At 39.3% G+C, this 23049-nt stretch overlaps 3 protein-coding genes and 1 long non-coding RNA gene across 7 annotated transcripts in view; 2 read left to right on the top strand and 2 right to left on the bottom strand.

Moving 5' to 3' along the window:
• Window positions 1-23049, bottom strand: part of LOC146462742 (uncharacterized) — a 93000-nt gene that overhangs the window by 6464 nt on the left and 63487 nt on the right. The gene's annotated exons all lie outside the window — the stretch shown is intronic.
• Window positions 1-23049, top strand: part of LOC146462743 (uncharacterized) — a 142569-nt gene that overhangs the window by 56134 nt on the left and 63386 nt on the right. The gene's annotated exons all lie outside the window — the stretch shown is intronic.
• LOC146462746 (uncharacterized) overlaps window positions 1-23049 on the top strand; it is an 87224-nt gene that overhangs the window by 51588 nt on the left and 12587 nt on the right. The gene's annotated exons all lie outside the window — the stretch shown is intronic.
• Window positions 4079-7785, bottom strand: LOC146462747 (uncharacterized). The gene has a single exon (XM_085085247.1). It carries the CDS (start codon window positions 7264-7266, stop codon window positions 5239-5241), a length of 2028 nt encoding a protein of 675 aa, XP_084941373.1. The 5' UTR covers window positions 7267-7785; the 3' UTR covers window positions 4079-5238.

Raw genomic sequence — 23049 nt, 5'->3', positions numbered from 1 at the left:
ATCCTTACATTACGTACGTACGAGACTTTGGCGTTCTTCTCTATCGGGCGACGTTGCCTCACTTACTACTTCATTCGATGAAAAGAGTTTTCAAATAAAAGCGGATTTTTTCAAAAAAAGAAGAAACAGCGAATTTTATAGAATTGTTTAAATCAATCTTTGAAATACAAGTCTCAATAAATGCTAGTGAGCTAATTATAAGATTTGCTAAAGGATAAAACACAGAAGCCATGATGTATAAGCAATAGAAATATACCTGTATTTCTCAAAGAGTGTAGAGTATTTCTTTCGCAAATGCAATGTGTTGATAATTATAACAACCAAAGAGTCGAACAGTCGTACTGTTACCAAGCAAATTCCAACGCCGAACGAGAAGCCAGGGCCAGATCTTTCAATTTAGAATGCTATTTTACTTTTGCTCCTTTGACTTCTTGGATGGAGGCCCTGTTTCTTCTGCTGGTTCGACTCTTCCTCTTTCCCTGCTTTGTCATTGTTCTGTCTCTTCGGTTCTGGGATTGGAATTTCGTCAATATAATCGATGTTAGGGTCGGAAAAATGTCTTGATTCGAATTCCTTACGCATTATCACTAAATGTTTCGCTGTGCCTTTTTGGTGAAACGAATGAATCGATCTTTTGCAATCGCAACATTGTTACGAAAGCCACCAGCTCGAACAACACCAATGAATCGTCTACTAATTTCGCGGGCATTTCTGCTGTGCACACACGTGCATCTTGTTACACAGGAATCCCAGCTCTGCTCATGTCTCCGCAAATGCAAGTGAAACGCAAATAGATACCACAAGAACGTTTACGGTACTTATTGTAAGCATAGAACAAAACGAAGAATTTCAGTAATCGAGAGTCCATTACACTCTTGCTGGGATAAAATCACTGTTAAAAATAGGAGAGGGAGGGTTCCTTGACGCGTAAGGGGGGGGGGGGGGGGGTTCCGGAACCCCTGGAACCCTCCCCTGGCGTATTACATTGTATAGTTTACACTCTATATAAAAATATATATATATATAAAAAAAACATACATTTGAACGGAGGGCGAGAGAATCAATAAATGAGAGAAATCTCAGTTATGTACACAACTTAAGTAACTACAAAAAGAACGTCAAAAGCTGATTTAGATATGATTCTGATGGCACGTTTCTGTAAAGTAACAAGTCGGCAAACAAAGAGAGAAAATAGAAAGGAAGTCGAAAGGAAGAAAAGAAAACCGAGACTGATAATTGGGTGTAAAGTGTTTACACAAAAGAATTTTGACCTGTTGGGCAAAGTTTAAGGACAAATGTCTATTTCTGTTGCCTAAATATCTGTGTTGCGGAATTCTTTTAACCCCGCTCCGCTGGTTCAAACAAATCAAGAGGACTGTATCTTTCGATGTAATAACACGATTTAATCCAATCCGACAATCTACTGCGATGTACAATTCTCACATATTCAACGTTCGTAACACAACGATCAACGTAACTAAACGATCAACGATCAACTAAAACATTCCAAGTATACAGTGGTTCTTCTACTATCCTTGCGCAAGGCAGTATTTTTACATTAATCACATGTACAGTAAACGTTCCCATTGTAATGTATCTAAATTAAGTGTCTATTACAAAATCGCACGTTCTTTCACCTTATTTAGCCTAAGATAATGCATGTAGTTACATCATTTTATATCGTAAATATACTCGGACTTTGTCTACATTATTGTGAAATCTAATGTCACGAAATCTAACTTCTTTGCGCTACAAATGTCAATTTCTAATTAATATTTAATCACAGAACAATCAAGATACTATTTCTTTCCCGACACACTCCCCCCCTTGACTCGTCTACGAGTCAAGCATTAGTCTCGATTTCCATGTAGAGTCTAAGGCCGCATTTCTAGGAGGGACTCTTCTTGTCGGAATTTCTGTATTCCGCCTGCGTTCGCTAAGTGCTCGTATTCCCTCCCCTTCGCTCCGAAACTGCAACGGATAAAGTTTCTGAACTGGTCTGGAAAGTCGAATCGGTTTTCCCTTCGTAACGACTCTGACAGTAGCTCCTCTAACTACGTTATCTCTACCTGTCACTAGTCTCTCTACAACTCCCATCTTCCATTCACCCCTTTTCCTTTCTTCCTCGTAAACTACAACTACATCCCCTACTTCTACCTCTCTTTCTCTTTTTCCTGACTTACACTTATGGAATTCGCGCAGGTTTGCAAGATACTCCTTTCGCCACCTATTCCAAAAATGACTCAACCTAGTGCTGAGATACTTAAATCTTGCAGAGCAATTGTCGATATTAATGGCATCGTCTGGTTCAGCAACCTCGTCTGGAAGTGTTTTGATGCGTCTCCCATAAATCAAGTGTGATGGTGTTAAAGCCTCTTCTCCCACTTCATTGTATTCGTACGTCAATGGTCTTGAGTTGAGTGTACATTCTATTTCAGCTAGCAGAGTCGCCAATTCATCAAATGTCAATCTCGCGTTTCCTAGAGTTTTCCTCAGGCATCCCTTCACACTGGCAACCATTCTTTCGAAAAATCCTCCCCACCAGGGTGCCCTTTCTAAGTTAAATTTCCACTCAATTCGGTCTCGTTCTAAATCTGCTTTTACTTCTGGATGGTCAAATAATTTCTTAAGCGCCTTCTCTGTTGCTTGAAATGTTTTCGCATTGTCTGAAACGATCAACACAGGCATTCCTCTTTTAGCGATGAACCTTCGCAAACAACGCCTAAACGTTCCTGTAGACAAATCTTCTACCAACTCTAAATGCACTGCTCTTGTCACGCAGCATGAAAATAACGCAATATAAGCCTTGCCCATTTGCCCCGATTTTTCCTTTACATAGAGTGGTCCAGCAAAATCTACCCCTACCCTCGAAAATGGTGGAGCTTCCTTGACTCTAAAATCAGGAAGCGCAGCAGTCGGTGGGGTACTATAGGGTTTCCCAGTAAACCTTCTACAAGTAACACACTCACTCAAATTTCGCTTTACCACTTGCCTACCCCTTGGGACCCAATATCTTGACCTTAACTCAGCTAATGTAGCTCTAACTCCACTATGATGAACTCTCTGATGGCAGTCTTCTATGACCAACCTTGTGAATCTATGCTGTCTGGGCAAAGTGACTGGTCTCCTGGCTTCACTTTCTAAATCTGAATTAACTAGTCTACCTTCGCATCTTAAAATAGCTCTGTCTTTCTTAATACCAAGCTCGCTAACTAGCTGCTTAAAATTAGTCTGCTGCTTTAAATCGCTTTGGACTGACTTCAGCCACTCAATCTCGGCGCATTTCAATTCATCCGCTTCTAATCTTCCAGTTCGCTTCTCGTTTTGCTTTGCCTTTGCTCTTGAGTTGTCAATGAATCTCTTTATCCAGGCTGTCACTCTGACGAGTCTCTGTAACGTGCTGTAGTCATTCACGTCAATCACACCGGCAATACCACTCGCAATTTCCGCCTTTGTCATCATTACAGCCGCGCTTTTCTTTTGTTCGATCAGGCTCTCTGGGGTTCGTAAGCTTTCTGTCAACACCGGCCAATCGTGTGGTCGTTCTGTTAGCCATGATGGACCGCGCCACCAAAGCTGGTTTTCTTTTAGCTGCGAGGCTAACACTCCCCTGGAACCAAGGTCAGCTGGGTTTTCTTCTGTCGAACAGTACGCCTAATCTTCTTTGTCAGTCAATTTCAAAATCTCATTCACTCTATGGCGCACGAACTGCTTCCATTCGCCCTTGTTTTCTATCCAGCTGAGAGCTGTCTTGCTGTCCAGCCAGAACCTCACGCCATCCAACTTGACTTGTGACTGTAACGCGTTCTTCACTGTGTGCATGAGCTGCGCAAGTATTCTCGCCGACATTAATTCTAAGCGCGGAATCGAAAGTTCTTTTAGAGGGGCGACTCTAGTTTTGCTGGCTACTAATCTTACATGAGCCTTACCATCCTTCGTGCGGTACACGAAGTAAACCATGGCACAATAGGCTTTCTTGCTGGCATCCCCGAACCCATGTAAATAACACTCTGTTACATCCCCTCCCCCTGTCTCATAAAGGCATCTGTTTATATTAATCTCTTTAGTTTCTGCCAAATCTTGGACCCACGTGTCCCATTTTCTTTTAATTTCTCCCGTCAAAACCTCATCCCAATCGAATTTGCTGTTACAAATTTCTTGAAAAAGCACCTTCATACCGACGGTGACAGGGCTAACCATCCCCAAGGGATCAAATAAACTTGCCAGTAGACTTAATACATTTCTTTTTGTTGCTTCCAACCCCTTGGCCTTGTCGGCTATATGCTGAAAGTTAAAATGAAGGGTATCGTTTTCACAATCCCAAGCTAGACCCAACACCTTTTCTCCCTTCGTTCCACCCTGGGGTTCTAGTTTCGACTTGGCATAAGTCTCTTCGTCCTCGAGTCTACCCACTTCCCGGGTTGTTTTGTTGCTCTCGCATGTGCTGATCATTTCCCTTAGTCCCGGGTCATTGGTCTTCCACTTTCTCAGGGTAAATCCCCCCTTGGCCATTCGTTCCCTTGCGTTCTTGTAAAGGGTAAAGGTTTTATCAACTGTTCGTTCCCCAGTCACTAAATCATCTACATAGAATCCCTCTATCATTCTTTTCACAAATTCAGGGTCTGCTTCTGCATAGGTAGCCAGATGGTGTCTTATCGTCCCATTCAACAAAAAGGGTGAGGCATTTAACCCAAAAACGACGCGACAAAACCTGTACACTACAACACTCAAATTACTGTCACGCACGTCTTCAACCCACAAAAACCTCAAACTATCGCGATCTTCTGGATCCACAGCTACATTCAAAAATGCCTTTTCAATGTCCCCCACTAGTGCAATTTTGTTCTCCCTAAACCTTACAAGAATATCGAATAATAAGGGATTCAGTGATGGCCCCGTATGTAAACAGTCATTTAAGGAGGTCCCATTCTTGGTTTCTTTCGACGAAGCGTCGTAGACAATCCTTAGCTTCGTGGTCTCTGCATCCCTACGAATAACTGCATGGTGGGGTAAATAATGGACGTTCCCACCCGGCTCTTCCAATTCGGACACTTTTTCGATCACCCCTGCGCTTAGCTGTTCCTTTATAATCGAATCGTATTCGTTCAAAACTTCTGGTTCACTCTTTAGTCTCTTCAACTGACCTTTCATGCGCGACACGCTGTTTGCAAAATTACTCGGAAGGGGGTCATGCCCTAGTTTCCACGGCAGCTTGACCGAGTACCTCCCCTCTAAAAATTATATTTCGTTCTCGAACGATTCATGCACTTCGTCGCTACTTTTTATGCCTAAACTTTCTAGATCCCACAATCTGCTAACTTCACGGTCTAAACTAGCTTTGTCTAGACCTGCACTGTCTTGCGATATGAAGTTTACTGACACTTCCTGAACACTCGCTTCGCTAAATTCATATCGCCTTTTTAGGGGACCCGACAACACCCATCCCAGTTCAGTTTCTATCGCGACGGGCTCCTCCGACTCCCCCCGTACCGTCCGACCCCTTTGAAATTCCCACAAGTAGTCCGCTCCTATTAGCAGGTCGATTTCGAGCTCTTCTTTAGATTGACAGACGTCAGAAAACCAAAGGTCACGCAAGTGCGGGAAGTCGTTTTTGACAACCTCAACATGCTCGTTGCTTATGTGTGAGATTTCTGGCACAACATAAGCTTCGAGCGCCTGCACACGACCGCCACGAAGAGGCTTTATGTCAAAACGTACGACATCTCGCAGCCCTGATTCTTTGCCTTTCTGGCCAAAAGTACTAATCGTGATCCATTCCTTTCTTTCTACGGGTAACTCGTATTTGAGAGCCGCTTTAGCGGTCACAAAAGATCGATGACTTCCAGAGTCAAACAAAACTCTAACCCTCCCTTGCGTACCCCCCTTAATCAATGCTTGGGCTGTCTGGAGGGCTATCCTACATTCAGTACCCCCAAGTTGAGCGCTGACGTTATTCCCGGGCCGATCGCCATTACCTCCCGTTGGTCTATCTTGATTCCCCCCCGAGGCCTGTTGCGGTTTGGCCATGCACAAACAAGAATTTTGTTGTCCCTTACATAATTTACATTCTATTGTTACGCTACAGTCTCGGCTGCGATGGCCCTTTTCAATACAATTAAAGCATCTACCAAATTTAAGTAAAAGTTTCTTACGTTCCTTTATGTCTTGTACCCTTTTGCAATCTTCTGGGGGGTGGCCTCCAAGGCAAAATGCACATCTCTTGTCAGCTGTCTTGTCCCCTCCTTTGTTAGTGAATAACGCACTCGCTGTTTGGGGTCCCTTTCTGCGGTCATTCGATCCACCCCGTTGCGCAGTTAAATTATGATCTTCCCGCAATTCAACCTCCGTCAACAGAGAATCCAGCAAGTCTTTGAGAGTCCACTCCAGGTACTGCTTTCCTCGGGAGATTGTTAAGCGTACTGAATCCGGAATCCTTTCCAGCAGCATGGGGACGACTATCTCGGAGTAAGTACGCTCGTCGACGTCCAACGCTTGAAGGGCTCTGTATTTTGTCTCCACGAAATCATAGAGGCCGCGCAATCTCGCCGTGTCGCTATCATTAAACACAGGTCTTGTGTTCAATAGTTCATTCACCAGAGTTCTTTGGATTGCGGTCTTTTTTCCGAAACGTTTTTTCAACAATTCAACCGCTGCTTCGTAATTCGCGGACGTTAAGGAAAATCCTGTAATCGCCGATCTCGCTGGCTCTAGCAGTAAGCCTCTGAGATACGAGAATTTATCCACGTTTGACAGGCTGTTGTTTGAATGTATCGCACTTTCAAAGGAATCCCAGAACTCCTGCCACTCTTCCAGCTTTCCGCTGAACTTTCGTACCTCCAGTTTTGGAAGTTTCACCCGGACGGTCTTGGAGTTCGCCGAGCTTGAGGTCGCTCCGTTCTCAACGACGTCCTGGTAAGGACTAGAAGGAGTTCCACTCACGTTTTGACTCTCGCTCAATCCAGGCTGCAACACAGTTAGCTTTTCGTCGATAGCTGCAAGTCTTTGAAGTACGTCAGCCTTCAATCTTGCAGCTCTGTCTATCTCGGCCGTGATGTCTTCTTCGGTGGATTTTTCATTGGCTATGAGTTCGGCATAAATTTCTTCGTCAAGAGGCAAGATCTTGTCAAGCTGTTCTTTTAGGACTGTGTGCCACTTAACAAGTTCAACTTTCTTCTCAGCTTCATAGCTGTTTAGGCACTCGTCAACGTCAGGAAGGACCCCCGTTAGAAATCCTCGATGGCCTGCTCTAACTTTCTTCTTGGACATTCTTTAATCCGGCTCGAAGGACCAGATGTTGCGGAATTCTTTTAACCCCGCTCCGCTGGTTCAAACAAATCAAGAGGACTGTATCTTTCGATGTAATAACACGATTTAATCCAATCCGACAATCTACTGCGATGTACAATTCTCACATATTCAACGTTCGTAACACAACGATCAACGTAACTAAACGATCAACGATCAACTAAAACATTCCAAGTATACAGTGGTTCTTCTACTATCCTTGCGCAAGGCAGTATTTTTACATTAATCACATGTACAGTAAACGTTCCCATTGTAATGTATCTAAATTAAGTGTCTATTACAAAATCGCACGTTCTTTCACCTTATTTAGCCTAAGATAATGCATGTAGTTACATCATTTTATATCGTAAATATACTCGGACTTTGTCTACATTATTGTGAAATCTAATGTCACGAAATCTAACTTCTTTGCGCTACAAATGTCAATTTCTAATTAATATTTAATCACAGAACAATCAAGATACTATTTCTTTCCCGACAATCTGTTTGATTGCACGGCCCCTCATGCCAAGTTGGTAGCTTTAAATCTAACCGTGCGCAAAATAAATTTACTTTGCTTCTACTATATCAACAGCTGAGTAAGTACTTCCCGACGAAGATCTCGATCGTAAAGAAATTGTTTTAGATCTCAGTCATTAAATTAAACCTAAAATGAATCAGGATCCGCTTTCGACGCGGACTAGGGATCGCCTTACTTCCCGGTTTAGTTCCTTAACGAAATCAGACAGGTTTTGAAAAGATTATGATAACAAAAAACCCTAGCTCTGTTGTAGTGGATTAGGGGGATTACATGAAAGCTACGTTTGTCTTTATGTTGTGAAACCTGGCTCGTTTCTTCCAACACGATTATCAGTATTGTGCAGATCCTGAGTCACCCGATGTAGAGTTTGGTGGCAGTAAATTTTTTTTTATATTCTTTATTCCCTTGTTAATGATCTCTTGCTCTGGTTTACCAGTTTTTTTAAGCACAAAAAACTCGTCTCATTTATAATAATCAAAAGTGCCCAATTATGTCTTTGGTCCTTAGAATTCTATTCATCGACTGGCTAAATTTCGACCTCTTATTTTGAAAAAATGATATCGCGATTACTGTGAACAATTTCATTTCTGCTTCCGGCTATCAGTTTAAATCGTTTTAGCGTCAATCAGGTGTACCGACTTAAACAAAAAATTCTGTAAATAATTGCAACATTTGGTTTCAGTCTAACTTCAACATTATCGCGCTGAGGCTTCACCAAATCCAACAATGTCATCATACGTCACTGGCTGTGCGCGCACTCGCTTGCTCTCCTTTCGAGATCCCGAGACTCCGACTATTTTAAGCAAAGTGCGTGGTGTTCCAAACTTTTTCCGGAAAGTATTTTCTAGGGAACTCCCTGGCTATAAAGAATTCAACAAACAGTAACTGAAAATGTCCAACCTTACGCAGTTTTGATGAAAGATCAATAATTATTTTTCTTTTTACTGACCTGACTCCTTAATTGCCTTAATGATCCTTCGGGTAACTATGGACAAATGTCTACTCTGTCTCTACTCTGTTCCCTCAATACTGGCTACAGGCCTATACTAACTGATAAGTGCTAATGTGTGTCAGTGGCCTCACTGCATGGGCAGTAAATTATTTAGATAAATTAAATTAATGATCAATAGCAAATGAAAATATGTAACAAAGCTAAAGTATATACGGGAGGAAACTAACAGACACAGAAATAATCCTACCCTAATCCTATCGTGATCCTTAACTTTCAACCTCCTCGTTGAACGTCATCGAAAACTTCATTAACGGTGTACACTGATATTTTTAAGTAATCTTTATTTATACACGGTAAAAATTCATCAGGTCTAAAAAGGTACAGAAGTATAAAATGTTAATATCTAACTCTAAAATACATCATATACATAGTATGCTAATTACAATGTTAAAATTTACTTATCCTAATTAAAACCTGTTTTCCATATGAATGCCGTGCCTTATTTTTTTCCTGTAGTGTTTGTTTAAAAGTGTTTTGAAATTACTCGGAGATTCTGCTTGCCTTAAGTTTTGAGGAAGACTATTCCATAGGACAGCACCACTGTAGTTAAAACAATTTCGAAGGTAGTTTGTGTGTGGGAGTGGAGTGGATAGATTATTTTCAGAATCTTGGAAAGTATAAGGAGTAGTCATGGATCGACTTGTAAATTTGGACCCTAGGTATTCTGGGACAAGGTTATTAAGAGACTTTTTGTATGTTACCGCGTTGAGTGCTGAGATTTTCCCAGTTTCATCTTTCAAACAGTTGAGAAGCATCAGTGTCATAATTTGAGAAGGTTAGGGCCCGCGCTGCACGATATTGGAGCTTTTGAAGTTTGTCAGCTAATTTTATGCCACAATAGGACATTTTCACTATGGCGTCATTTTCCTGCAACTACACTACTGTACCAGAATCCTTCTGTTTTTTCTTTTCTCATGCTAATTAGAGCTATTGTTCTTTGCTCTCCACTGGGATTACAAAATTTGCATTTGAAAAGGATAACGAAATGAATTCTGGTAGTTGTAGTAAAATGACGCCATCATGAAAATGGCCTATTTCCCCAGACAACGCTGCAATAATCGAAATGGGTTTGAATTAGAGCCTTGTAAATAAGATAAAACGTTGATGAGGGAACAAATTGTCTGACCCGTTTGACTGCTGCAATGCCAGAGGCAATCTTTTTAGCCAGCTTATCGATATGGTTCCCCCAGGTAAGGTTTGAGTCAATAAGTATCCCCAGGGATTTAGAAGTTGCAACTTAGTTTATGGGGGTACCATTGATGGTTAAAATAGGAGTGGCAGTTAGAGTTCTTAGCTTTTGTCTGGAGCCGATTAGAATAAACTCGGTCTTGGTCATATTCAGTGTAAGTTTGTTTGCAATTAGCCATTTGCTGATGTTTTGCAAATCTTCGTTGAGAAAAGATTGAATGGCGTTCACATCGCTATCAGTATATGTAAGATGTGTTTCATCAGCATACATTCAAGGTATTCGTTCCAGATATTTCGAAGAGTCGAGTGTTGGTGTTAGTTCGTGTTCCTTTTTGTATTATAAGTTGTTCCCTTTTTTTTCGTTTCTTTTCTTTCAGCCCGTAAATACGGCATTTCGAACCTTCTAATTTAAGGACGGTGCCTACTATTGTTACTGCGCATACGTTCTGCGCATCTCGAGATACTCGGGTTTCCTATGGGTGGTGCCTACTAGTACAGGAATATTTTTGCGCGGTTTAAAACTATACGAAGAAAGCAGAACTTAGCAAATGCTTTTTGTATCTCAAAAGAAAATTGGGGGTAACCACGCATTTTTCAGAGATAATTAAGCTTTAACTTAGGAAAAAAATCCCATACATTGCTTTATATTTTGGCGCTTTTTAGAGATATTATTGCTTAGTTATCTCTGAAAAATGCATGGTTACCCCCAATTTTCTTTTTGGATTCCAATAGCCCTTGCTAAGATCTGCTTTTCCCGCATAGTCATAAACCGCACAAAAATACTTCGGTATTTGTAGGCACCGTCCTTACGGCAATAATTTCCTCGCTATTATTCGTCTTCTGCGTACATCTTCGATCAGGATCCCCAGCATGACCGCACCTCATCCCACCCACCCCAACGACAACCAACCCCCACCACCACCCCCAGACGACGCTTTTTTGTATTCGTACCCAGATCCTTCACAGGGAGCCCACCCAAACCGTGTGACTGGTGACTGTTTACAAAATTTAAAGGATTTGTATGGAAATATTATAAGGTTCGTATTATAGCCAAATGTTAGGGAAAATATTTATCTGAAAAGTCACAATAAATGTAAACTTACCTCAATCGTTGTGCTTTGTCGTTCTTTTGCCAGAAAACGGCGAATTTAGGCGATTTTGAAGGTTTTGCTTTCGTCCTATATAACGTTCAGGTAAACGACGAAAGCAAAACCTTCAAAATCGCCTAAATTCGCCGTTTTCTGGCAAAAGAACGACAAAGCACAACGATTGAGGTAAGTTTACATTTACTGTGACTTTTCAGATAAATATTTTCCCTAACATTTGGCTATAATACGAACCTTATAATATTTCCATACAAATCCTTTAAATTTTGTAAACAGTCACCAGTCACACGGTTTGTGTGGGCTCCCTGTGGGATTCCCGGGAAGTTTTCGAGTTTCAAGATGGCCGAACTGGGTAGCGTCTAATCTGTCTAACAAAAGGCTGGATGCTGTATGATTTATGTGGCGAAGCTGGCCAGAGGAGAGAAAAACGCAGACAGGAAGTCCAACTAAAAGGAGAGATTAGTTTAACTGGGAGAACACTGTTTGGGAAGACACCAAAGGATAGTAAAGGATATCATACTGTTGGTTGTGGAAGCGAACTAACTTCTCTCAGAAAATTCAAGAATTTGCTGATCGATTGACCGTGCACACGAGGAGAACTATTGTCCAGTAATATATTTGGACTACCGGACAAAGATTTAGAGGAACAAATCTTTGCTTAGTTTAATTTCAGTGAGTTAAATTAAATGTTTTTGGAAGTTTAGACTTAGCATTCGATCCTTCGATTCACTTCCGGTTTTGGCAGGCTAAGAATTTCTCGACTCTTTGAGACCATACAAGATTTAAAAAGAAACTAATCATTTGACGTTTTGCCTCTTCACTAGGAAACGTACTCAACCCCCGAGGAGACGAGAAATATTCGACAGGAGAGAGTTTATCTGACTCTGAAGCAAATTTTAAGATCAAGGACTGGATAATTAACCCTGACAACAGTAAGTTGAAGATTAGATCGTCTTCTAGCTTTCAATTCTTTAGCATGAATTATTAAGCTAAATTGTTTTTTTCACTTGCAAGCTGCCTCCTGGTATGAGTGATGTAGTTAGAGTCTTAAGTACAGCTTAGATCATCAACAGAAAGCTACACATTAAAAGTAAACTCAGCACAGCTTATTGCTTTGTATTCAGAACTACAACATCAACTAACTTTTTTGTTAAGTGACTAATCAGTGACAACATTATACTGTAAGGGGTAATAATGTTATTTTTTATTGATAATCAATCAAGCAACTTTTAGAACCAAGCAATATTTTTTTTTGCTTGATTGTAGTTGATACCATATGCCCAATTTAATCCAGAAACCTCTGACATATCTGGTTTTATTTAGAAATCATTTATCAAACATTTGAGTACATCTAGAGTACATAATCACTAAAGACAGCACCACCAAGCTTATGGTGACTGGTCATAAATATCCAGAACACAAATTTTTGTACCTTTCTCAGAAAATATTGGCCATGATTGTCTGAGAAAGTAGTTTTGGAAAAAAAAAAACAGTTATATCTTTAGTAAGTAGTAAGTACATGTAAGTAGCAGTTGAACCGGGAGTATATCACCTGAAAAACACTAAATACACTGTATGAAAGGAAATTGCATGGGTCTGGAGACATTGATTAAGCAGAGTTGAGTTTGACGAGTTTGGGCTTGCATTTGATCATGAGAACAACAGTAACTGTTGCTTAGTAACAAAGTGATAGAATGCTGCCAGATAAAGATCTGGATCCACAAGTCTTTGCGTTGAACTTTAATTCAGTACGTTAAATTGAATTTTTAAAGAAGTTTAAATGGCCAAGTTAAACTGCTAGCATCTTTCAATTCACTTTTAGTTTGGAAGGGGTTCTCTTTTCAAGCAGACAGGTTAATTCTTAAGAAGAAACTAATCATTCCACATTTTATCCCTTTACCAGTAAAGTTGCTCGGCCCTCGAGGAGAGGCAATTGCTCTGCCTTTAAATTTCTGACTGAAGCTCATTTCTAGACATACATAGGGTCATACAAATCTGACAGGTGAGTGATTTCTACCCCATATTTCAATAATTTTTGCTTGAATTTAATCTTATTTGCTGGTATACTGTTTTTTAAAAAACTCTTGTTAGTGACACAGTTTAATAAAGTCTTGTATATGTTGGGGTTCAAAATTTTTATTGGTTTAAACCAGTTTAATTTTTGTTTTCTTTTGTACAGTATTCATTACCATAATCTGAGACAAAGGGAAATGAAAATTAAACTGATTTGAAAATTTTTAAACCCCCAAAAATTTAAACCACAATGTATATAGTTCAGTACTGGGCTTGAACATATATTACTTATAAAGCTTTATAATGCTTTATAAACATACTGTAACAACAATAGCCATTTTCAATTGAGTGTGATAAAACTAAAACCAAATCAATTACTCTGGCCATTCACAGGAGATGTAAACAGACAACAACAACAATTTATTATGAAAATAGACAAATTACAATATTGATACCCACAGTTAGCAAGGGCTATTCGAGGTGGGTAGCATTTACAATTGTTTGCACGCTCAACAGAAAATTAACAGCACAAAAATAGAAATGATTCAGTAAACAAAGAGAAAGACAATTAAATAAGAAAACAGTGCAATGAACAAATCTAAATAAATAAAAAAAGAAACACATACATACATGTACATGTACCTGTATCGAGCACCAAGTGAAGGAAAATATATGCGGCTACAATATTAGGTACAATTGATTTTGGTTTTGCTTCTGATTGGTTGAGAATGTAGTAGGAGTCTCAGAATATCAAAGTATACTGTACATGAATTACTTTTGGCACTCAACTGTAAATATCAATAAGTAATCAAATAATCAGTATGTATATAACCCATCAAGTAGGACTGCTTGTCAGCAATTATTCAGAATGGATCCCATGTTGCCATATTAAACCCGAACAAAAAGTGGGACATATCCTCTGGATAATTTGAACAATCAGTGAAATCAATCTTCGGAAAAAATGTCTACCTGCCAATCAGTCACTGAATATCAATACCTGTAAGTTCATGTTGGCATATTTTGGCGATGTCCAACAGTTATTGATAATCATGCAAAAGTGGTGGAGAATCAATTGTCATAGATTAAGATTAAGAGAATAATTCTAGTTCCAGTGTCTTACATAATAGCATAATAACTATTAATTGCTACATTGTACTTTAAGTTGAATGCTTGGGATGATTTGAATTTGAATTTATAATTATGCACATTAAACATGCTCTTGCTAACAGGTCCCTATCCAATCATGCCATTTATTTAGCAGATGAATGTTTCTGTGTAGAAGTTGTAAATCTGAGTAATAAAGATTGACAGTTCTGCTGGAGGTTGAGATTGAATAGCAAAAGAATTAATGTTGAGGAAAGAGGTTGTTAATTGTTGCTCATCGTGGTAGATACAATAATAATAAGGGTATTATCAGTGTCATGATGTACTAACTTTGAGTTGTAAATCACAACGTTTTGACTGCTTACTGCTAGTCTTCATCAGGAGATGAGGGTCGACTACTTCTTGCTGGAGCAATGAAGATCGAAATGCACCAATCACAGCCAACCATCATGATATAAATGGTGCCGCGTGACCAGTTGACCTCATCACCTGATGAAAAGACTACCACTAATATAAACAGTCGAAACATTGGCATTTAAAGTCAAAGTGACTACATCGTGAGACAAACGATAATAAACTTATTATTAGCAAAAGAATTAGTTCCCAAGAGATCGAGAACGTGCTCAATAATCAATATTAATGTCAGTAGCTGATAACTATTGTTGTTAAAGTTGAGTTAGTATTAATATATGCAATTACCAGTATCAAGTCATAAACGGTTTTGTAATTTAAGGGCTGAGTACACTGCAAGTGGTCTCTCTTTTGCTTCAAAATCCATGGGGAAAAACAAAAAACAAAGTTAATGAGCATGATATCCCAGGGACATATAGTGGCAAAGCCATTAGCTGCAAGTAGTGTGGGTGCTGGAAGACCTCCCGGCACCCACAGTGCTACTCCACACTTTGCTGCCTGCGTGTGCAACTCATGGCTCATTGTTTGCTGCTTGCCCCTAAGATATCATTCTCTTCCAGTTTTTTTGTATTTGTTCCCTGTGGATTTGCGAGTAAAAGAGAGACTACTTGCAGTCTAAGGGCTAAGAGCATAATTAAACTTTGTCATGTCAAATTTTGTTAAAAGTTTTTGTTTCACTGAAAAGTGCCTGGATTTTTTCATTTGGCCTAGCAGTGACTCAGTTGGCACATGGGTTCTGTGTTTTTTCTCTTTTCACTGTTTTTCTGCTATTTTTTTTCTTTTTTGCTGACTCAATATTTTGGCCTTGGTTTATCTGACAACTAAGCATAAACTAGGGGTGGTAGTGGTGGTGGGGGGATTTGTGAAAATTAAGCCTCCGTAATGGAAAATCTTAGGGGCGGGGGGATCCCAAGGTATTGATATTTTATGGAACCAACAACTATATGTTAAGTTTCTCTTAAATTGAGCTTACAGACCAATGTTTGTCCTGACATGTCCCACCCTTTAATGTAAATAACCAGAGTTTTCAATTTGCTGGCCATTGCTATGGCAGTGTACCCACTCTAGTAATAATCCTTTACTTGAGTCCATCACTTTAGCCCTAGGCTGAATTAATGTACCATTAATTTTCACTCAGTCAAACTAATAATCAAGGTGTACCAGTGCACTTTTTTCTTGGCAAATTCTCGCAAAACTTTGCTAGGTGTGACCTATGCCTAATGCAATAATAAATTTGGGGTGGGGTACAATAGTTTAAGTACTCAGCTGTTTCTTAAATTAATCCCTGTTGAACAGCTCTCTCACATAGTCTATCTTTTTTAGCACCTGTCAAGAACACATTGAATAAATATGGTTGCAACTTCACAAAGTGCTCAATTTTGGTATTTATGATCATTGACAGACAAGTACTTGCCATGTATACATTTTATAAAATTGAATGGTAACATAAACTTTTTTTCTGTAATCGTTGTTGTAGAGGTCAAGAATGTACGTTATTACCTCATTTTCACTGTACGTGTTTTAAATTCTTATTTACCAGTGGTACAAAGCAACACTCAGCCTGATTGAGAGACTGGGAACAAGATGAAGTGATTCCAGCACCTTTTTTAAAAGGTACACCCTAATGTATCTTTTTGACCTCTGGCTGCTCTTATCTTCTACATCCCAAGAATTATTGCCTAAAAGCTCTTCACTATTAAGCCTTTCAACTACAATCCTTATCAGATGGTTTGGGAAACTTGGAGTTCATTTCCTCTTCTCTCAAAGTTGTTGTATTTGAATATTTTGTTTTTAAATCTCATCAACAACCCCAACATCTGTGCTGTAAGCTGCTTAAGCTCATTGTTGAGCACTAGCACTTCTAAAGATGACGGATGGGTCAATAATTATTGTTTGTGCTTTCTTCATAGTTTTTGTACAGGTTAGGAGTGGGATGGGAACAAGGGAACAAATGCATACACTGTAGAATAGCTACAATGTCATAAATGATTCATGCATGATAGTAGGTTAAAAATAAGCCACTAAGGCAAGAATTAAAACACAGGTTTAACTGGTTGAAGAATTCAAAAGTTAGACCATTAGACATCAATGAATGAGCATCTGAACTAGTAATTATTGGAAGGTCTTTGGTTCAACTCCTGATAGGAGCACTCAGATTTTTTTTCCGAGTAAGCTTGTGTCACTTACTGAATGATACACCATTGTCATTTATTTACCAGGCTTAAAATATTCCATCACATTTATTCCATTGTTAAGTCCTCCAGGGTCTTTACTGTAATTGCACCGGAGAGGGGAGGGGGAGAAGGAGTATAATTTCTGTATATATGTACAGTGTAGCTGTAAATATGTGGGAGTCCCCACTCTTAAGGAACCCCCACTTTTCTCACTCTTTCCCCCTCCCTTCAGCTATGCCTAAAAACTTTATATCACATTTCCTTGCATTTTAAAAATATTCAAATACTTACATTAATTTTATTATATCTCCCACGAAGTACATGTGGTGTGATTGGTCAATTTTGTGGGCCGTATTTCACTGTACGGCCTGCTAAACTTCAACTAGTTTCCCACACACCCGATTATCGTCAGAGATTTAATAAATATCTTACTTATCTCGTTTTCTTGGTCAGTACTGTGAGTTACTGATCGTTGTTTTTCCTGGTGATTTATGGCCCATGCGCTTTGTGGTTGGGCCATAAATCAACAGGAAAAAACTTGGTCCATAACTAACAGTACAGACCTCAAATTCGGTTAGTAAGAGGTATATACAATAACACTTAACACTGAATACTTGTTATATAATTATAAAGAGATGCCTAGCAGTTAGATACCAACAATCATTCATCGTAAGTCTACTTGCTGTTAAGGTTCAAGTTATCTGCTTCTTAATTATCTGCTAAAAGCACAAGAAAAATTTAATGCTTGAACTGGTGTCCTCTTGCTCTCTTTATACTCTCCATTCCAATAATTATTGTAATCAGTACATTGCATTTTCCTTGAGGGACATTTTGGAGGACACTAGGATATAGAACCACATGTAACTCTTAAAGGCTACATGTTTATGAGCGTTAGGCACTATTACAGCTGTATATATCACCCACGCTAAATACAGACCCTACTGCTAGTCTGCCGCTACTACACTAAAGCAGTAAATTAAAGTCCCTGCCAGAGAAAGCGATTCTTGTCTCAGGCACACATTCATTCTCTCAACCATTTTGTGCTGAAGAGTATTTTCAGTCTCAATGTACGTGTATCATAATGTTGGATTTCATTCTTCATACTTGTATACAGTACAGCACCTGTAGATCAGTAATATACTGTAGTTAGGCCTTGCATCTAGCACTTTAACCACTCTTCCCCATTCATTTAAGAACAATTCTGCTTTCAATTATCAATTAAGGCTCAATAAAGATCTTTTTGATATGCCTGCAAATACTGTAAATGCTTTATTAAGTCCCTTTTGGGGCTTATTCACTCCATACTTGCTTCCTCATTTATATTTTTTTCAGTCCAATAAATAAATAAGAGAGTGGGAACTTAACGGAGAGAGAGGGCCATAACAGAACTTATATGGTAACTGTATTGGTATTTAATGCTACGTTCTAACATGTGCATAAATACTGTGGTACTGTACATGTACTTGTGCTAATAATGCCTGTTATTTGGCTCATTATACTGTACATGTCAGTGGTAATTTTATGTCCAACAAAAAAAACAAAAAAACAAAGGCACTGAGGAGTACGTGAAGCCTTATGAGACTATATGTTTTTGTTTTTCAGATTTGTTTCGAGGTCAGCATTGAAATAATGTCTCAAGAAGTGCCTGAATCTAAAGTCCATTCTTCTTCTGATGCAAAATTAAAAGTAACTCTTCTTGGTAGCGAGTGGAGCTCATCAGCTGGTGGTTTGTCCACACTAAACAGAGAGCTTGCAATTCATCTGTCACAACACCCTAAAGTTGAAGTCTCTCTCCTGGTCCCAGAGGGTGCTTGTAAAGATGAAGACAAAAGAGAGGCTAAGAGATATGGAGTAACTGTTGTTGATGCCAAGAAACGCCCAGGCTATGAACCTCTAGATTGGTTAGGCGTCCCTCCTAAAGATCACAAAATGGACATTGTTGTTGGCCATGGCGTGAAGCTTGGCCGGCAAGTACAACTCATAAAAGATTCTGCCCACTTTTCCAATTGCAAATGGGTGCAAGTGGTGCATACTGCTCCTGAAGACCTCAGTAGGTACAAAGGCTACTCTGATCCTATTTCAAAGGGTGAAAAGAAACATCAGGTTGAAGTTGATCTCTGTAAAATGGCTGATCTGGTTGTGCCTGTTGGACAGAGGCTGGAAGATTCGTACTCTTCATATCTCCAACGATGCAAGGAGAATCAGGATATTTTCCCTGTAACGCCAGGTCTTTTTGAGAGGGAATTTGGGGACTTAAAACAAGCTCCTAATGAGAGTGGTGAATTTAAAGTGTTGTTATGTGGTCGTGGTGATGATGAAGACTTTGAACTAAAGGGATACAACATTGCCGTTGAAGCATTTACTCATCACTTGCTGAACAGCAAGCCTTATCATCTGATCTTTGTGGGTGCTTCTGAAGGAAAACAGGAAGAGGTTAGAGAAAAACTTCTCCAACGTGGTATCGCTGAAGAGCAACTGACTGTCAGAAAGTTTGAGCAAAATAGAGAAAAGATGAAAGACTTACTGAATGAGGTTGATCTTGCCATTATGCCGTCCAGATCAGAGGGATTTGGTCTTGTTGCCCTTGAAGCCCTGTCAGCTGGTTTACCCATTCTTGTTGGTAGCAAGTCTGGATTTGCTAGAACATTAGAGAATATTCCTTATGGAAAATCATGGATAGTTAACTCAGATGATCCTCCAAAGTGGGCAGAGGCAATTGAAGGTGTCCGTGCCAGTCATGCAGTGCGGCTTGACGAGATCAAATTTCTGAGAGCTACTTATGACAACAAGTACAGTTGGAAGGAACAATGTGAAGCACTTGTGGAAAAGATGTGGAGAATGGTCTATGGTATTGGTAAGATTTTAATTTAGTTTTTATTATCTAATGATCTGTTCCAAACTCAAATTGCTTATTAGGGCGAAGCAGAGATTTCATACACCCCATACTTAGCTTGTTTTGGATTGTGGACGAAAACCTATAATTTTATTATAAACATTCAAAGAAAAGCTGTTAATCAGTGCTTTCCCATGAGTTTTTTCGTTTTCCCAGACATAATCTTATCTTCCGAAGTGAAATTTTAGATGTCTTTTACTTATGGTTTATGGTGCTGTAAGGAGTAAAAACGAGAATTTGAAGCCATAGTATATTGTTTCAGGATCAATGATTTGAAGGCCTCATTTTGATAATGTGCTCGAAAACTTGTCTTAATTACATGGTTTCCAGCTAATTCGCTTTCGTTTGAGGTGTATATGTTGCAATAAACCCCCCTTATAGAAGTACAGTGGAACCTCTCCTAACGGACACCTCTTTAATAGAGGTTCAACTGTAATTATGTAGGTAGGGTGACCCATTGAGCTACATGTATAGTGTACGAGGCTGCTATCACTAGGGGCCCTGAATGTTTTTACAACAAACTGGAGTCAGATGATGTCATTGTCTCAGGGACTATGTACGGAATCATACTAATTATTGTAATGCCTTAGCATTTTCAGTTAGCATAATTCACTGACCAAAGCAAGAAATTTGCAATATCATCAGGCTGTACTGAGGACAGCCAATAAACGGTTCTTGCCACCGGAAAAATATTTTTCCTGATTGTCTCTGCGCTGTTAATACTTCACTGGAACGAAGTATTCCAGCCCAGCGTCTTATACATGATCTATTTGTTAAAAGTCTGGGTACTACCTGTAACGATGATTTTACTATACAAATTATGGACAAGGACGTTATAATATCGATATCAGATGGATATTGTAAGAAATCAAACGTTGGTATCAGCCCCACCCCTACTCAATGAAACTTTGATCAAAGAACTTCGCAAACGTGGCCAGTTTCTGAGATCGTTCGACTTATTATGCATCATTGCATTAAACTATCAAAAGGTACATAAAAAATGTTTCATTGATCAATCAGAAGATTGTACTAAAGAAAAGAGATAGCTCGCTTTTGCTTCCCTTGATTGACTTTGATATTTGCTCCGGTGCAATGATTAGCGAACAGGCGACAAGTTGAACTTTTCTATCTACTACCTAAAAATACATTGAGCTTGCCGTCTAATCGCTAACCATAGGTCAAAATGCGAGGGCAGTATATATGCGTTATTGACCAAGCGTGAGGTCAAGATGGCTGGATATTGGCCAAGTTCTTTTTTTGCGTTTTTATGGACCGAGACGAAGTCGAGGTTCATAAAAACGCAAAAAAAGAACGAGGCCAATATCCAGCCATCTTGACCGAACAAGCTTGGTCAATAAAGGATTTATTATATGGCTTTACCATCAAGTTAAAACTACAATAACAAAACAAAACAAGACATGAAACTGCTCTACTCGGAAAGAAATTCTTCATAGCCGGCCGGTGCAAGATTTATTTTCAGTGCACCTTTGGATTAGCATGTAATGGTGGAAAACAAGGAATCCTAAATTATCTTAGGGCTCTAACTTTATAATGGCTTAAAGGAAGTGTACAATTATCGAGAACGAAAAATTTAGATTTTCGCAAGAGCGGGAAGATTTGAATAGAATCAAGCAAACTCGCCATTTTCAGGCGATCGCGCGGTGGCGAAAATAATAAAAAATTTTTTCACAGTTTTCGGCTTCCAATCATTAATTCTTGAATGAAACAATAGATTTTGAGATTATATGCAAACATAAGCCGAAAAAAAGAGCAGGTAAATCAGAAAACTGGGCGAAACTTTGACACGATTTTGTTGTTTACATCAAGCAAGAAGCGGCTGAATTAAAACAGGACGTAACATGTCGATCAAAGTCGATCATCGAAAACGTAGTCGATAAGTCGATAATACTCGATATTTGTCGATAATTGGCGATTGACAAGTTGAATTTGTCGATAAAAGTCGATAATCACAAGAGCGTGTTGAATTTGTCGATAAAAGTCGATAATCACTAGATTTTCAACTGAAGGAAATGTTATGGAAGTGTAAACAGCCCAAAATGAAATCCGTGTGGCAAATGACTTAAATAAAGTTCAATAAAAACTGAACAACCAAGTGGTTTGTTTTCATTACAGAAGGCTTGCTTTGAGAAATGATCGATCAACACTGATTAACACCTGTTAACACATACCGATTGCCGATTGACTGCATCAGCTGAGTTAAATCGCATCCTGTAGCCCACCCAGTATAACTCCTCGAACAACTCAAACCGATCAACCAACCTAGTTCCCAGGGTCTCTCTTCTTTCCGTTGGACGGGAAGAGAGACCCTGGGGAAGGGCCAATGTTAGGTGTCACCGGTAAGGGAGTGGAGCCGCCCAAAGTTTCCACTAGGCAGCGCTAGGATGCAGGAATATGGTGAGCAGCAAAGTAATTGACAATTTTTCATCATAATTTTTTTTAATCAGTTTTAACATGTACAACCAGGTACTCTTCTCTCTTAAATCAGCTTAAATTCACTGGCTAAATTCCCCTGGCTTGTATGTTCCTTGTTTTTCCTTCCTTCGGTGGTTATTGTACCAGTCCGCAACTGTATCTTCGTGGCTGGCCGCCCAGGTTAATTTTATGACAGTTGTCGGTGAGAACATTTCTCAAGTGTTTTCTCAGGGAAACTAATTCCAGGCGCAGTTGAATTTGTAAAGAGTTGTGTACATTTCTTCGCGTTCAGTTATAACAGGTTTTAATTGTTAGAGTGACAATAGGAGCCAAACAGTGTACTACGAACTTGTCAGAAAGTATTTCTGAGGTTCGATCTGAAATTATTTGCTTATCAAGTAATTTTGATGGAAGGGATAGTTTGTCATGTTTAGTTTTTGTTGTTAGTTTTTTTTTTATTGAAGCATCTAACTACAGTATAAAATCGGCAAAATAAAGTCTTGGAAGAGAAAAAAACCAACTTTAGTCGTGCTGGGTCATGTCACGCTGTGTCACGCAGCTTCCATTGTTCACCGTTCAATGGATGGCAGCACTGTGTAACGCTGGTAAAGATCAACGCGTCGAGACTAAATGTTATATCGAAAACAAAAACAAAAAAAGATTCAAGGGAACAACAGGCAAGTTCAACTACACCTTTCATTTCTATTATCTGCTATTGTCATACATGATGCACAAATAACTGACAAATAAGCGTGTGCGTTCCTTACGACACTGCTTTGTCTCTCGCCAAACATCGGATTTTTTAATTTCGATACTTGTCGATTGAAATCGATCAAAGTCGATCAAAATCGATCAAAGTCGATAATCACAAGAAACTATGTGATCGACTT

Source organism: Pavona decussata, unplaced genomic scaffold, assembly GCF_977016875.1.
Source record: "Pavona decussata unplaced genomic scaffold, jaPavDecu1.1 SCAFFOLD_185, whole genome shotgun sequence".
Classification (NCBI taxonomy): Eukaryota; Metazoa; Cnidaria; class Anthozoa; order Scleractinia; family Agariciidae; genus Pavona; species Pavona decussata.
Note: the sequence above shows the minus strand (reverse complement) of the source record. Positions and strands in the feature narration are given on the sequence as shown.